Source organism: Malania oleifera, chromosome 8 (assembly GCF_029873635.1).
Source record: "Malania oleifera isolate guangnan ecotype guangnan chromosome 8, ASM2987363v1, whole genome shotgun sequence".
Taxonomy (NCBI): domain Eukaryota; kingdom Viridiplantae; phylum Streptophyta; class Magnoliopsida; order Santalales; family Ximeniaceae; genus Malania; species Malania oleifera.
The window spans coordinates 27944167-27961118 of record NC_080424.1 but is presented as its reverse complement, the minus strand read 5'-3'; the positions used below and the strand labels follow the sequence as shown (position 1 = coordinate 27961118).

Below are 16952 nucleotides of genomic sequence, written 5' to 3'. Positions count from 1 at the left end.
ATCATGGACTGTAAGATTCTACAATGTAAAATAAATTTAAAATTTTATGTATTTGGCATTTTATGACAACTCTCAAAAAATAAGTTCTAAAAGCTTGGTAGTAAGTTTAAGAAATTAAAATAGATTTAAAAAATGTAGCTAGCTTGCACCTAGCAGGTTTTTCCTTCAACAATTTTGACTCTAAAGAAAATATGAATAGTTTGCACTGCAAGTGCTCTGCAAAGGGCAGAATTTTGCTAGCTTGTTTATTCAATGACTGTAATTAAAAAGAAAGTAAAATGAACGAAGAGAAAAAGGAAGACGAAATTGCTGATATTAATTTGATGAACTTTGGAACTTCTCAGCTGCTATGGTTTTGTCATCGGACCATAAGAAGAAGAAGGAGAATGATGAAATAAGACAAGGAAGAAGAAGAAAAGAAGAAAGAGAAAAGCTTTTTGCTGAAGGAAAAGAACTTTTTTTAGTCGTAAAGAAAAGAAGAGGAAAAAGAAAGCTATTTGCTCTATGCTTTGGGAAAAAAGATAGATCTTTGTCTTGTTGATAATAAGAGAAAAAGAAGAGGAAGAAAGTAAAAGAAAACTACAAAGATAATGCATAATTGCTACAAGCTTGCAACTTTAAGCTCTTAGCTTGACTGTGAAGCTCCCTATTTGTTGAAGCTCTTTGCTGATCTCAAAGCTCTCAGCCGGCCTCTACTGTTGTTGGAAGAAGGAAATGTCCAAGTCTATTGATAGAAAACTGGAATCTGCCTATAAAGAACTCTAGGCTCTCAAAGAGCTTCCATTTTGAAGGAATAGAGCTTTCAAGTGATGCTCAGCTCTTGTCCTGACTTAGACCAAACAAATCCGATAACATAATCGTTATTTTGCCCTAATGTTGATGCATATGGACCAAGTAGACCAAATTTGGTGTCTATTACAAAATTAAAGTGTTTGGGGCTTGGACCAATAAAAAAAATATTTTGGGATTTTCTTTAAAATCCTAAATCGGAAAAATCTATACTCCATTGCACAAGTAGGATCGATAGGATCTCAAGTAGGATTGCAATCCTAAGATCCTAATGACCTAGATAAGATCCTATTTGATTAAGATTCTTCTTAAGATATGGATCAATTAGGCAAGTCTAGATTGTAGGATCATAAGTTTGCATGATCCAGATTGAAATATTGATAACCATGGGTTCAATGACTCAAACAAATCAGCGCTACCTATTGTATGAGAGGAGGCGCCAAAATCTTTAACCCAAGGTGAGGAGGATCATAGTAGCCAAAGGCGCACCGAGGCGCAAAGGATACTTGGAGCCAAGGCATGAGGTGAGGCGCACAATTATTAAAATTGTGTATAATGCCTATTTGGTGGGAAATTGATATTTGAACACATCAATAGTTATATTAGAATTTAAAATGCCAAAATATTCTATACCAAAACATAAATGCATAGAAATTATGACTACCTAGTACCAAATTCCAAGTGAAATAAACGTAGTTTTGCATAAGCAATTAAGCATGTAAGGGTTCAAGCTTCAAATTACTAAGGAAATGAAATTGCCAAGCCCAAGGCCTAAAAGCATCAACATAGTTCAATGTCAAAAGAAAAGAGTACAATAAAGATTTCAAAGTCTAAAACCTAAAAATCCTCCTTAATCATCACTCATTATCAACTAAGTCTACTAAGATATCATCATCTTCCTCTTCATCATTAGAATTTTATTCTCCAACATCTTCTTCCTCTTCTATCTTTTCTACACTGCCCACTTGGATCTCATACTCATCTACAAGTTCCAACATTGTAGTTCGTCCGCTATCAGTGCTAGATGAAGCTCTTCCTCTAGAAGATGATGACATATTCACACTTATTCTTGATCTAGTGTGATACATGGGGTTATTTACTCCAGTAGCTTTAGCAACAAAACCCCAAGGCAAATGATCATCTTCAAACACAAGTTCATCATCCTCATCGGAATCGCCTTTTATCCTACCAATCAACCACTCCTTACTATCATCAATGTCCTTTAGAAAATAAAGATTCTAAAACGTAGTAAACTGATAGTTTATGTTCTTTAATCCATGATATCCTAATGACTTACATGATGGAATATACTCCAATTTCTTTCACAGCTGATAGCACTACTCGTGAGGCTAAGAATTTTCTCAGCAAACTCTTGCAAGTTTGGAGTTGATCCAAATTATATCTAACATTGCGCTGTTTTTAAATAAATTTCAAATGAATACCTACTAGCTAAGTAGCAAAAATTATTTTAGATAGAAAGAGGTAGCAAAAATGCCACTTTAACAAGGTCTTAAATTTCGATTTCAACCCAAATTTCGAAGCTCCAAAAGTACAGAAATTTTGACAGAAATTTCGATTTCGATTTGAAAAAATAACGGAAATTAGTAGTAAAGCATGGAATTCTTTTTAAAACTTTAGAAATGGTTAACAAACATAATAATGCAAGTTTTTGGACTAATATATTTCAAATTTAATCCATCTGTGTTTCGTAAGAGGTGGAAAAGTTGTAAAATAGTATGTGTATCAAACATATTTGTAAGATAATGTACATTAAACATATTCAGTTAATAAAAATGAAATTTATAAATCATTTAAATATTATTTATTATACAAATAATGTTAATTTAGACATGAATGGTTAAATAAAATGTTACTGTAAGTTTATTTATTTTTATATAATTTCAAAAGCACTTGTAATAGTCTTTTGTTTCGATAAAATAAATTAAGTAAATTAAAAGAGAAATTTCACTTCACTCTAAAGCTCTCATTTGAATTCTGATGAAATTTCATTGTATAGTTAAAATTTCGACAAATTTCCCTAAATTTTGAGATTTCGATAAATTTCGGATGATGCGTTGAGATTTTGACAAAAATTATGCAAGACAGAAATTGACTGCCATTTCGATTTCAAGGGTGATGGAAATCAGAAATTTCGACGATTTCGTGGAAATTTACGACCATGCACTTTACTTGGTGCTTTTAACTTTCTTTGTCTCATTGCCAAACCAACTCCAAAGAGGCCTCTAGCACTACTGCAATTTTCCAACTCATGTAAAACTTTATCTAGCAATTTAGGGGTTGGCACCACCAACCTTGTAATGCATTTGTACAAACTTGCAATGATTTCTTCTTCTTGTGAAATGTGGGGGTTTGATTAGTAAAATTCTAGGTTCAAGTAGTGTGAAGTTGCATGCAAAGGTTGATGGAGTTGATATCCCTACTCGTATCAATAATTTCAATCGCCTCCTTAAATTTATCCTTTCTCACCGAAAGCCTTAGCTATGGCTTTCTTAACCCTATCCATTGCTTCATAAATATATTCCATTAGAGGTTTCTTTTCCCCATCAACCAAATGGAGTACACAAACAAGTTGTAGGCATCAAGAGCATAGACAATGGTACTCCAAAAGGTAGGCATCAAAACAAAACTAGCTGCTCTTTTGCTAGCTGCTTCCTTTGCCCATTTAGTACTATCTCAATCTTCAGAAGTAAACATCTTCCTTAAGTTGTTCATTTGAAGGTGTATGAATCAAGAGTGATGAAGGGAATTGCAAATCTTGTAACTACATGCCTTAGTAACTCCTTTCCTCTAGTGAATTGCCTTATCAAGTTCACCACACCAACATGGTTATAAATATAACCATTCAAAAATATTGCCCTTTTCAAAGTTGTATGAATTGTAGGCATGTTCCCAATATCCTCCAATATTAAATCGACGCAATGGGCAGCACATGGTGTCCAATATAAATGTAACCTCTTTGCTTCGAACAATTTCCCTATTCAAAAATCAAGGAGTGAAACCATTAAAATATTAAAATAAACAATATATGCATTATAGAATGCAGTTCTAGAAATAAGTTCTTACCTGCTGCAACATAATTTGAGGCATTATCAGTTACTACTCGAAGCCTATTTGATTCTCCAATTTCTTCCACCATCTCATCAAGTAATTTATACATTATGCTTGCATTCTTGACAATATTAGAAGCATCAATAGACTTGATGAACACTGATCCCTTGGAGAGTTCACTAAGAATTTTATTATGTCCTTATTAGTAACTGAACCCCTCCAACCATTAGACATAATCAAGCATCCATATTCCTTCTTATTGACCTTCATCAACTCTTTTGTTTGACTAACTTCTTTCTTTAGGAAAGGAACTCTCACTTCATGATAGCTAAGCGACTTCATCCTAGGACCATATTGCCCAATCGATTCAAGTGCCACTGCAAAGCTATCCAAACATAGCAAATTAAATGGTCTTTTGGCATCATACATCCACCTAGCAAAATCTGCCACAGTCTTTTGTCTTAATTCTTTCTTGCATGCCTCATTTATTGATGTTTGCTTCATCTTCTCATCTTTCCTAGCTTGAACCACTTCTTTGGTTCAAGCGTAAAAAACAAGTTTGTAGGCCCCTCTTTTTTTGGTTTCTTCAAGGTGGGTTGGTATGAACTTCCACACCCACTACTAAGGAGTCTTTTGCCACGAGGGTTAATTTCCTGATCCTCATCCTCTTCATCTTTACTATAACGATCTATGTCATCAAAGTTAGACAAGAACTCATTTTTCTCCTTTGTATCTTTCTTCAACATATACTCCCTAATCTCTTCACGAACATGAGCAGGGCTCTTAGAGCATTCTCTTCCATTTCAAAATCCTCCAACAATATTTTGTTTTCCCCGAAATATTTCCTCCCTTTATGACTTTGCCACAAAAAATGCAAGTCAAATTATTTCTATTGTTTTTACTTTTTATCATCCAATTGTGCATACTTCCATGCAGGATCTTTCTTTGCAAAGCCAAAGTTTTTGGAATCCATTTAAGATTTAGGCCCTGTTATCCTAAATGCTAAAGCAACGTATACTATATTTCATAAATAAACTTAAATTGATAAATAAATTAAATTCAGAAAAAAATATATAGTTTGTATACTGTATTTCCCAAAAAAAAAAAAAAAAAAACAGCTGCTAAATTCATTAAAAAATGTATATATTAAATATTAACTTGCATTAAACTACAATACTACAGTCCACCCCACATTCGCGGGAGCTTTGTGCACTGGGCTGCCTTTTTTTTTTCTTTTTATATAATATTAACTTCATGGCTTAATGCAAGTTAATATATAACTTGCCAAGAGCAGGGCAGCCTGCCTGCCGCCGGCAGGTAGCAGCAGCAGTAGCAAAATACTGAGCCCTGAGGAACATGAAGATCTGTCACTCTGGCAGTAAGCCTAACATGATCAAGAGTCGAGACAATCTCAATCACTCGAGACTTAGTTTCGAAGAAGAAGAAGAAGACGATTTGCTTGCTTGAAGCAGCCTGACGACTCACGAAGACTGGTGATGACGACTCACTGGTTCAATGCCTCTTGCTTGTTCGAAGGCTCTGGGAAAGGCTCTCTTGCTGGCGGAAGGATCGAAGACTCGAAGACGAAGGTTGTGCTGGCTTGAAGGCTCGAACCTTGAAAATGAAGGGCTCTTGTGATGGCTCTCTTGCCGGTGAAGGCTCAAACACTCGAAGACCTGTAAACGAAGGTGTGTCGTGCTGGTTTGAGGGCTCGAAGACGAAGCCTGGACCTGCTGTTTCAAGTTGAAGCATATTTCTAGGGCTAGGGCTGGTTCAAAGGCTCTGGCTCTGGCTTGATATTCTGTCCATCTGCAGAAGCCTTGCATGTTCTTTCTTAAAAGGTAAAAAATAAAAGATAAAATTAAAAGGTCAGATATCTCAAGGCGGGTCTCACTGCGCTTCACTGCACCTTTTGAAGGTCACAGGGTTGAGGACTTGCAAAAAACCAGAACTTACAACAGTACCTCCAGAACTTCAATATGCTGTTATGACTAGAGAACTGAACTTTCAATATCCTAGGAGGAATTACTTTACCACCAAAGACAAGACAGACTGCAGAAAAGAACTGCAGGCATTTAATAAACAACCTGGCAGCAGCTCCAGGCATTGTGGCTGGCGGCAACTGGAAACAAATGCAGAGAACAGGAAATAACTATTTGAACACCAGTTGAAGCCACTCAGCAATCGGTACAAGGTAGCAAGCAATCAATCACAAATACGCGTCATCAAAAACAGCATCATCTGCAAACAACAAACAGAGTGGCATAGGAACAGCAGCTACAGCAACAGCATACTAGAAACAGAGTATAACTGACTTCATATCAGTAAATCCCCATGAAAACACACATCTTCCTGCCAAGGATGCTGCACAACCTAACCCGGAGGGAGGGTGCCCTTAAATGACTAAACCAACCAGAAAATCAGATTTGAGGACTGATTAGTGGAGGATAAGGGGAAAAAAAGTGAGGCAAAAAACAGAGTATCAAAACCAATTCAGGTAAAACAGATTTGAAGGAGATCAATGCTGTTACACCATGTTGTATTGTTAGAGATGGCAGAGAGAAGAAGAAAAGGAGGGAAGTGAAGAGGAGAAGAAGAGAAAAAGAGGAAAAAACTGAGTGGCAGTTTCCTGGAGTCTACTTAGAGCTCCAGGTCTGTCCTCTTATAAGGACAAAAATATTCCCACTAGCACAACCTAATTACTAAAGTAACATATACTCTTTTAACAATTTTTCTTTGTGCCCCACTTGCCAGCGCCATTTCATTCATTGGCTTTATCTGTTTATCATCAACATTTTGGTCTAGCGCATATCTATGTCCTGTATTGGACTAATTATCTGAGCATTATTTTGTTCATATTTACTACTGCTGCTGTTCTTGTTTGTGAAATTGGTTAAATTTGTTTTCTGTTTTTGTTTTAGTAGATTGAAGAAACAGGTGATGACAATGTGTTATTTTCTATTTCTATTAATTTTTAGCTAGTGTGGCCCAAACTGAACCAGATTTTTATGGTTTGCAGTTGTTGTGGCAACCTTTTGTAGCCAAGCTACTTTAATATCCAGAATTTTCTTTTGTTGATTAAATTATACATTTTATACACAAATTTTAATTAAAATTAAATTTAAAAACCATGCAGATTTAAAACATGATTAAAATAAATATATCAATATAATTTTTAAAAATTTGAAAACTAATAAAAAATCATTCCAAAAAAATTTTGAGAACACTTATCTATTGTCATGTACAATAGGATTGTTCCTAGAGCTTTTGAAAAATTAGTTTTTTGAGGCCTAATATACATTGTTGGCCTACATTCTAATAGCCTAAGCTTTTAGGTAAAGTGGTTATCTAGCGTGGTATCAAAACTAGTTACCAAGAGGTCCTCGGTTGTAGTCTTATTGCCCACATTTGTTGTGTGGTTACTATATTCCTTGTAACGGGTGTTATTTATCATGTGTTTCATTCCCCACGTGCTGTTGGGCTGCACCTATGGGGTAGTGTTGAAGCTTCATGTACATTGTTGGCCCACAACTTAATAGCTTAAGCTTTCATATAAAGTGGTAATCTAACAGTTTAAATATGTAATAATTAAGTAAATTAATTATAATTAATCTATATATTTTATTATGATATCTCTAATTTATTTTATTTTTCATTATCATTATTTTAATCATAAAATGAACATGAATTCACAATTAGGTATTTTATATGTTTAGGTTTTGGAAATATTAACCAAACATGTTACTATTTTTCTTTTTTAAGTTTATGTTCTTGGTCTTTAGTTTTGTTTCTCGTTTTTTGTTTCCAAAGTTTCTGATAAAGATACCAAACAGCTCCTAATACAGCTTGCGTAGTTGTTTCTAGTTAATACAGCTTGTGTTTGTCTTGGCTTCAAATTTTTATAATTAGTCGCCTTCCTATTATTAATCACCTCATGTAAACTTATTGCTTAGAGTATCTGAGTAGGTGCAGAGGTGAGCATGCTTGTATCTTGTATCTATGGAGGCATATTTGGGTGCTGAAGTTACTGTGTATAGTTTTAGCACAATAGTTCATGAAATGCTTTACTTAAATATGTTGTGTGAAATATCAATTTTGTAATTGCTGCTTTTCACTCTAAAATAGGAAGGCTTTTCTCTTTATATTTTATATATAGAATTTTATTTTTTCTGAGATTGTTTTGCTGCTGGTGAGATATACAATTTTCTCTAAGCCTTTGCTTTACTTGATTAGTTATTTTTATTGAAGTTATATATATGTCTACTTATATACATGCACACACACACACACACACACACACACACACACACATAAATATTTATGTAATGGAGTACCATTCTAGGTAGGGGGTCAATATATTTTGGATATTATCATGGTGTCTATTGAGGTTGGAGAGAATATTAGGAGTAAGAAGATTTCAATTCTTAAAATGGATTTTGAGAAGGCCTGTGGTAGAGGTAGGGGGCTTTGTTTTGGATAGTGTCTTGGATAGGAAGGGATTTGGGTCAAAGTGGATAGCATCTTGGATAGAAAGGGATTTGGGTCAAAGTGGCAGGGTCGTAGGGAACACCATTCTAGTTACTGGGCAGGTTTGTTGGGGGTCAATGTATTGGATACTGTCATGGTGGGTATTGACCTTGGGGAGGATGCTGGGGGTAAGGAGTGGGTGGTCTGCCAATTTCTCTTCAATTATTAATGGCCAACCTAGGGCTTGGTTATATACATCTAATGATGTGAAGCAAGGGGATCCCATGTCTCTTTTTCTCTTTATTTTGGTCATTGATGTGCTGACTAGGAAGATAAAGAATGCCATTGATAGGGGTTTTGCCAGGGCATTGTTGTAGGTAATGATGAAGTGGTTGTCTGTGATTTGCATTTTTCTGATGACATGAAATTCTGTCCTTGCCTAATGTTAGGGAGTCTAAAAAGAAAAACATTCATCATTGTCCAGGTTTGTTAAGTTAGCCCTGGATATTGTGATCAATTTAGCTTATTCTGATCTAGTTTCTATTAATGCAAGTCTGAGGGTGACTTGTATGTTTGCTGCTCATGTAGGTTGTTGGATTCTGTAGTGGCCTTTGACTTGTTTGAGAGTTTCATTCGGCGGGAATCCTTTGTTAGAGAGGTTTTGGGATTTAATGGTTGTTGTGGTTTCTAGACGCCTTGATGGATGGAAGTGTGCTTTCTTTTGCTTGGAAAATTGTATTACTCTAATCCAAATGTATCTTTCTTCAATTCCTCTATGCATTTTTTATTCTTATTTAGGATTCCAGTGCAGGTTGCTAATAGATTAGACAGGATTATGGGTGATTTTCTTTGGTAAGGGGATGGTGAGAGGAGGAATAATATTGTGAAGTTGGGAGGTTGTTTGTAGGTGTAAGGAGTGTGGCTTGGGTCTCGATAAGTTGGTGTCTAAGAAAATTGCTTTGTTGGGCAAGTGCTTATGGTGCTTCCCTTAGGAAATTAATTCTCTTTGACATTGGGTTATCAAAAGTAAATTTGTGGCAAAGAATGTAGAAATTCATTTTACAAATCTCTTACTTCCTTTTTCCTTGTACCATATATAAACCAGGAGATGGCAGTAGAGTTCAGTCTTTGAAGGATTTTTGGCTCATAGAATTATGTTTATGGGTCACCTTTCCTTCTCTCTTTTGTTTTACTTTGTGTACTGTATGTTTTTTCTCATCATTCATGACAATGATTTTTCTTGGGATCTTCAGTTTTGTGGGAATCTTTATGATATGGAGACTGAGGAGCTTTCCTTTCTCCTTTGTTGGACTATATATAGAATGGGATATTAGATTTTGGTTTTTGGATAATTGTTCTGTTTTTTCTTGTAAATATTATTGTTTAAATTTTGGAAGGTATAGTCTTCATTAAAGATTGATTGATGTGAACGTTAGATACATAAAATTTTTCAAGAAACGTGCTATATAGAATAGCTAACAATGTTATTATTTGTTATTTAATTTAGTTGTAACCAAATAAATTACAATTCTCAAAATCTTCTTAGAATAAATCCTTAATGATGTTTTTGTTCATTGATAATATAGGTAAATAATTAAATGTGAAGTCATTTGAGTTTTGTTTAATTCTTTATAAATTTTTATCGTATAGATACATTTAACTTTTCAAGAAATATCCTATATAGAATAGCTAAAAATGTTATTATCTGTTATTTAATTTAGTTGTGACCAAATAATTTATAATTCTCAAAATCTTCTTAGAATAAATCCTTAATGATGTTTTTGTTCATTGCTAATATAGGTAAATAATTAAATGTGACTTCATTTGAGTTTTGCTTAATTCTTTGTAAATGTTTATCTTCTATTTGACTTACGAACATAGGGTTGAATTCCATCTCACTTACATCACGAGTGATTAAGAATAATTATTCTTATTTTCAATTTAGGTGAAATATTATACTACAAATTTAAGTTATATAATTGAACAAGATTGTATTGCAACTCTCTTGTAAGTTTTCTGAGCAGGTGGCAAAAAAGACGACTCAATCTAAATGCAAATATTAGACTCTGTATTTTTTGTTTTCGATAAATTTTATTGCAGGGGTCGACTCTGATTTGAGATATCATTTTCTAACATTGTGGAATTCTGTAATTAGTTAATTTATATATTTTTTTATCTTTGAAAATTAATATAAATTTTTTATTCATCTACTCTGATGAAGAAGAGGATCCTTGTGTTTTTTGTTAGATGCTGCAACTTTCTTTTTTGTTGGTTTAAAAATTTGCCTCAGTGTTCTTTATTTTTTCTTTTTCTTAGTTAAATTGTTAAAACATAATCTTTTTTCAAGCCCTATTATGCATTTTCCTTACTGTATTTGTTTCTTGCTTACCTATTGCAAATAAGTGCAATTGTTGTTTAGCCCTTTTTTCAGATCTTTGCACAATGAGTATTCTCTCAATTTCGCACTATCTCCTTTCTTAGTCTTTAAAGAAATATGGCTATAACTTATTCCCCCATCTGTGAATCATGCTTCTGGTTTGCAGAATATTGAAATAATGTTTAGAATACATAATATTAAAATAAATATTCTTTGAACCATGGCCATAACATATTTCCTTGTGGGTGTTCTCTACATGATGTTTTGGCTGTTTGGTTTTGTCTGATATCAGTCTCATTGGTTGGCTCTATTAGCTTCATTTTTATTTTATTTTTTCTTTGTATTAGCTTCCTTTTTTCTTCTTCTTTCGCTGTTTGAAGACTACTCATCCCCTTTGTGCATTCCTCTTTGTTAATGGATTTTTTTTCCATATCCAGAAAAAGGACTTACCTGTAAATTGACACCATTGGTCAAGCATTGGATTCTAAGAATCGATGGAAGTTATTTCTGCTTCATTACATGAAATTCTGCTTCTTTATTCAATCCTCATTTCAAACCATTTAACTAAATGCTTTATCAATTCCAATTATTTGACAAATGATTCTATTTTTATCAAATCGCAATGATTACAATTTTAGCTGATTCCATGTTTTGTGTGCTAATTAGACGTATTTGTAATGGTATTTGTTTTTCAATGTTGAATTTGATGCCTTTTGAAGGATGCTGTATTCGCAGAGACTTCAAAGAAATTCTGTTCGCTGCATCGGTGAGTTGTTATTAATCTCTAACTGATGTTTTATGGATCATCTTATTTGTTTGGTTAAATTCTGCTGTGATGCATTCAATGTCTTAAATTTTTTCACATCAGTCTCAAGTCCGGTAAAGGAGGGTTGTGTTTGTTAGCTGACAACCAGGGTAAAACTTGTTAGATTTATGAAATGGATTCTTATCCATTATGTGTTGGGGTGCCCATGAGGGCGTATTTGAGTTGAGCTGAGTCGACGCACTGAGATATGCAAAACTCGACTCGGATACAAGCTCTTAGAACTCGAGCTCGACTCAATTAAGCTTGTTATAAATTAATATTAAACACATGTATAAATATATGTATAAAATATATTATATATGCCTTATATAATATAAAGATTTTTTTTTTAATAACAAAGAATTTCATTGATAGAGTAGGAATGTAAAAACAGGAAAATAAGGCATTTCCTTTCAAAACTTTGGGTTAACCCAAAATAAGTAAAAAGGGAAAACTAAGGGCATGTTTGGTATCGTTGATGTTTTCTGTTTTCTGTCTCTATTTCTCCACAATGAAGAAACAGATTATAAAAACACGTTTGTTTATCTTGTCAGTTTTCTGTTTCTGTTGCTAGTTTTCATATGTTTTCCAAAAAGCTGAAAACCATGTTTTATGGTTTTCAGTCGTTTTGGCAACTTGTTGCCAAAAAAATTTTATATCTAAAAATAGTCTTGTTGGATTAAATTACTCATTTTATGCACTTCTAAATTAAAATCAAAATTAAATGATCATATGAATTTAAAATAATTAAAATAAAAATATACATAAATTTCAAAATATAATAAAAAAGCCAATTACAGGATACCTTTACTATTTTTCAATTGTCATGTCCAATAAAAAATTTTTTATTGTAAAGTAAATTTTGAAAGTAGAACAATTAAGTAAAATAATTATAATAAATTTTATTATTTTTATTATTATAGTAATTTTTTTAAATTGTATTATTTGTAATTTTATTATTTTAATCATATTTTTATAATATTATTTGATTTAAAGATGAAAATGATCATTTTTTTAACTAAGTTTTTAATTTGTATTAGTTTTATAAATTTTGACCAAACATGTTGCTGGTTTCTAGTTTTTAGTTTTGTTTTTTGCCTTTTGCTTTTCGTTTCTCTAATCTTTGACTGTGATACCAAATGCCCCTAAAAAAAAAAATCACTAGAAAAAAACCAGATAAACCGCATGCCCTATCAAGGAATGCCAATCATGCTGAATATCCAGAAAACACATCCCCTTGAAATTCCCATTACCCACACACCAAAGAGAAGCCAAATAATGAATCTTCTCTTATACCAGCAAAAATGACAACTTCCCTGAAAAAATGTGCTGGTTTTGTTCAATCCACAAATCCCAAAATACAGAAAATAGGGCACAATTCCATAACTTTTTACGCTTCTTTTTCCTTCCAACACCAACAAAATGAATTGCCAAAAACTTCTCCACTATCTTTGGCCAAACCCAACATTCCCCAAAATAATTAAATAGCTTGCTCTAAATCCTCTTGAGTGAAGTCACAATGTAAGCAAAGATGCAGAGCCATTCCAAAGCAATTAAAAGAAAGCACACATACTTCTTGAGAGAAAGCCTTTAATGGACTTCTAATCTGTAGTATGTTCTTGGTGTTGATCCTATTAAGGAAAACCAGCCAAAGAAAGCTTTGATTTTAGGGGGGACTTTGGTCTTCCAAATAGTTTTATGGAGAGGAAAAGAAAACCGGAGCTAGTCAAGAACTCACAAAAAGAGTTGCAGGAATAAAACCCCAAAGGATCCAAAGATCAAGAGCAGCTATCAACTTTCAATGAGACTTAAAAATTATTCAGCAAGAGTAACGAGGAGGATAACTCCTCCATCTCCCTATCATTCAAGGGTTTTCTAAAGTGAAAATATCAACGTGAAGGACCACCCGGCTCCACAATGAAAGAAGAAATAGATCCATTTTGTCATGGATAGCTGAGCTCAAACAAAATAGGTCAGGAAAAGAGGTGGACCAAACCACATTTCCCAACCATAGATCTTTCCAAAAGCAAATAGTGCAGCCCCTACCCAACAGAAATTTAGTATGGGGAATAAAGAGGGAATAAATTTGAGAGATGGCTTTCCATAGACTTTCCAAAGAACATCTAAGACCCAAATTGGTATTCCACTTTCTCATCAACTCCAAATTTGCATTTTATAACTTTATGCCACAAGGAAGAAACCTCTAAAGGGAACCACCAAAGTCATTTGGCCAAGAAAGCTATGTTTTTAGACACCAAATTACCAAGACCCAACCACCCTCCCATTTAGACCTACATGCCACCTCCCATCTCACCAAATGATCCCTAACACCCCCCACCCCTAACCAAAGGAAATTTCTTATAATTCTCTTGATCCTACGAACCACCCGCATAGGAATTTTGAAAAATGAAAGAAAATGCATTGGGATGCTCGAAAGGCAAGCTTGAATGAGAGTAATCCTACCTCCTTAAATAAAGAGCTCCCTTCCAACCATCTATCACTTCGACACTTTCTTGACAACTGGGTCCTAAAAACTAGCGAATCTAGGATTACCCCCCAAAGGAACTCTTGAATAAGATAACAGCCAATCCAAAGTGATGCACCCTACATCCGAGGATAAATCCTAAACCCTCTAACGTGCTACATCGACAAAATAATAGTAGTTATACGACCCTTGCCCAAATTGATCGTAAGCCCTGAAACCCTTTTGAATATATGAAGAAGCCCCAGAGTATGCTGCAAGTATGACCTATGATCCTCTAAGAAGAAGATAGTATCATCAGCAGACTGATGTGAAACCAATCAACCATTACCTCCTCCCTCCCCATTTGTGGGCCTTTCCCTAAACCTCTAACCACAGCTTTATCAACCATCCTACTCAAGGCATTTGCCACTAAAACGAACAAAAAAGGGGAAAGAGGTTCTCGTCGTCTAGATCTAAACCAAGATTTAGGTTCCCTATTCTAGTGCCGAATAAAACACATTAGACATACAACCTTTCATCCAACTACGCCGTCTCTTTCTGAAACCCTTCTTCATAAAAATCTTATCCGAGAGATTCCAAATCACCCTATCATAGGCTTTCTCAAAATCCAACTTAAACATAAGCCCATTCTTCCTTCTCCTAACCCCATCAATAACTTCATTCACAATCACAATTTCGTCCGCTATCTGTATCCTCCCCACGAAAGCACTTTGGGCCTTAGTAATACTCTTATTAAGAACCACACTCAACCTTCTAGCTAGTACTTTTGTGATTATTTTATAAATGATGGATACTTGACTAATAGTTTTATAATCAGATAACTTGATAAACTTGCTTTTCTTAGGCTCCATAGTTATGAAGGTAGAGTTAATGTTCTTACATAAAATCCCATTCCAACAAAATTCATTAAAAACCTTCATTAAGTCATACTTAACCACCAGCCAACATTGTTGAAAAAAAAATGGCCAAATTGATGCCATTCGACTGTGGAGCTTTATTCCTTTCCATTGTAAAGGCAGTAGATCTCACTTCCTCTTCGAAAGGTCTCTCTAGCCAAGCTATCTTATTGTTAGGCAAAGGGTCCCACTTTAATCCTTCCACCATCAATCTATAGTGATCTCTAAGGCTTTCCTACTATTATTTGAGATAATGCCCCCTCCCCCCCCCCCCCCCCCCCCAAAAAATCCAACTTTAATTCCCTAATCAAATTTTTCCTCATTTTCCCACTTGCTAACCTATGAAAAAGTCTGGTATTATATTCACCTTCTCTAACCCATTTAAACTTCATCTTCTACCTTTAGCTTCTCATTTCCTTAAATATCACCTCTTTCAATTCGTTCTTTAATGATATTCTTTTTTGCTTCTCTCCCCCAAGAGAATAGTAACTTCTTCCCTGCTATCTAATTTCGACTCACCTGGCTAAAATACGGGTCTTTTTTAGACTGATGTCCTCAAACACCTCCCTATTCCACTCTTTCAATTTTTCTTTCAGCCTCTTCAATTTCTTCATGAGTCTAAAACCTTCCCAGCCCCTATCCACATCCTCACTCCAAGACTCAACCAAAGACTAAAAGGTTTCCTGTTCTAGCCACATATTTTCAAACCTAAAGGTGGTAGGACCCCAACACACCTTCCTAAATTCCAACAAAATAGGAAAGTGGTCAAAGGTGGCTCCAGGAAGAGTGACTTGAGAAATATTAGGGAACTCATCCTCCCACTCGCTAGAGAAGAGGAATCTATCGAGTCTACTAGCCATAGCCCTAGCGCTGCCCACTGACCAAGAAAAGTTCGCGTTACTCAAAGGAATATCCCTCAGGCCACTTTCCCTAATAAATAAATCAAATTTCTGCATTGTTGGTGTATTCCTTATTCCCCCCCATCTTTTCTCATGGAAAGCTCATCATATTAAAGTTGCCCCCACGATCCACTTAGGGGATCAAAATCCATAAAAAAATAAAATAAAATAAAATAAAATAATAAAAATAAAAATAAAAAATTTAAGCTCGTCCCAAACAAAACTCTTTGGAGCTGGCTTAAAAGGGCCATAAGCTAAAGAAACCCATCATTAACCCTAGTCTCTCACCTCTAACATGGTAGAAAAAGAAAAGAAATTAACTAGGTTGTCCACTATGGATATGATGCGGTTTCTCACAACACAGGAATGCCCCCCGTTGACCCCCTGAGAGTGTGCAAAGACCCAATAATTGTTATGCCCTTTTCAAATCCCCCTAACAACCTCCCCATCAACTAATTCAAGTTTAGTCCCCTAAATCAAAATAATTCTAGGAGAATTCCTGAGCAAAACCTTCCTTCCAAACTTCTCTTCCTAACACCCCCAAGGCCCCTAATGTTTCAACTTACAATCATCATAATCTAACTCGTTTACCCCTTTGTCTTGTACCCTTTCCACCCCCATAATTGATGGAAGAAGTCAGATTCTTAATTCTTTCTAAACCTTTGCAGTCTCTCTGACCACCCCCTATCAAGACCTTCCTTGTGGCATAAAGCATCAAAAGAAAGAGATGACTGAATAGGAAAGGGAAGAATACCTTTTCCAGATTTGGATGAATTCTTATCACCCTGAGGAGTAGCAGTCTCTTCACTAATACCACTACCAGCGTTAGAAGGAATATCAGCAAGGTCTACTTTTACAAGAGTATGCTCAGGAACAAGGGGAAAAGGCCCCTTTCAATTCTATGCTCTGGTTTGAGTTGTGCTTTATATATAATCATCCTTTCACTCAATGTCAGAAGACAAATGGAAAGTCTCATCTCCTAATTGCTAAGTATCTTGTGAGGGAATTATGCTTTGTTTTGGTGTCTCCTCATCTTCAATAGCAAGATTTTTCTCTGATAGTTGGTCTAAATCACACTCTCCTTCAATAAATAAATCGATCCTCAGTTGGTCCACCAACAAACCATTTTTAAAGTCATAGAAACTACTTGGATTGTTTTCCGAGT

General features: G+C 34.8%; 1 protein-coding gene across 3 annotated transcripts in view; it reads left to right on the top strand.

Annotated features, from left to right (window-relative positions):
- LOC131162480 (sister chromatid cohesion protein PDS5 homolog B) overlaps nt 1-16952 on the top strand; it is a 137761-nt gene that overhangs the window by 97312 nt on the left and 23497 nt on the right. For 2 of the 3 annotated variants that reach the window (XM_058119008.1, XM_058119009.1), the window contains one exon: nt 11422-11468. In XM_058119008.1, coding sequence (XP_057974991.1) covers nt 11422-11468 — 47 coding nt within the window. The remainder of the gene's footprint in view (nt 1-11421; nt 11469-16952) is intronic. The other variant, XR_009138830.1, reaches the window with a different exon arrangement.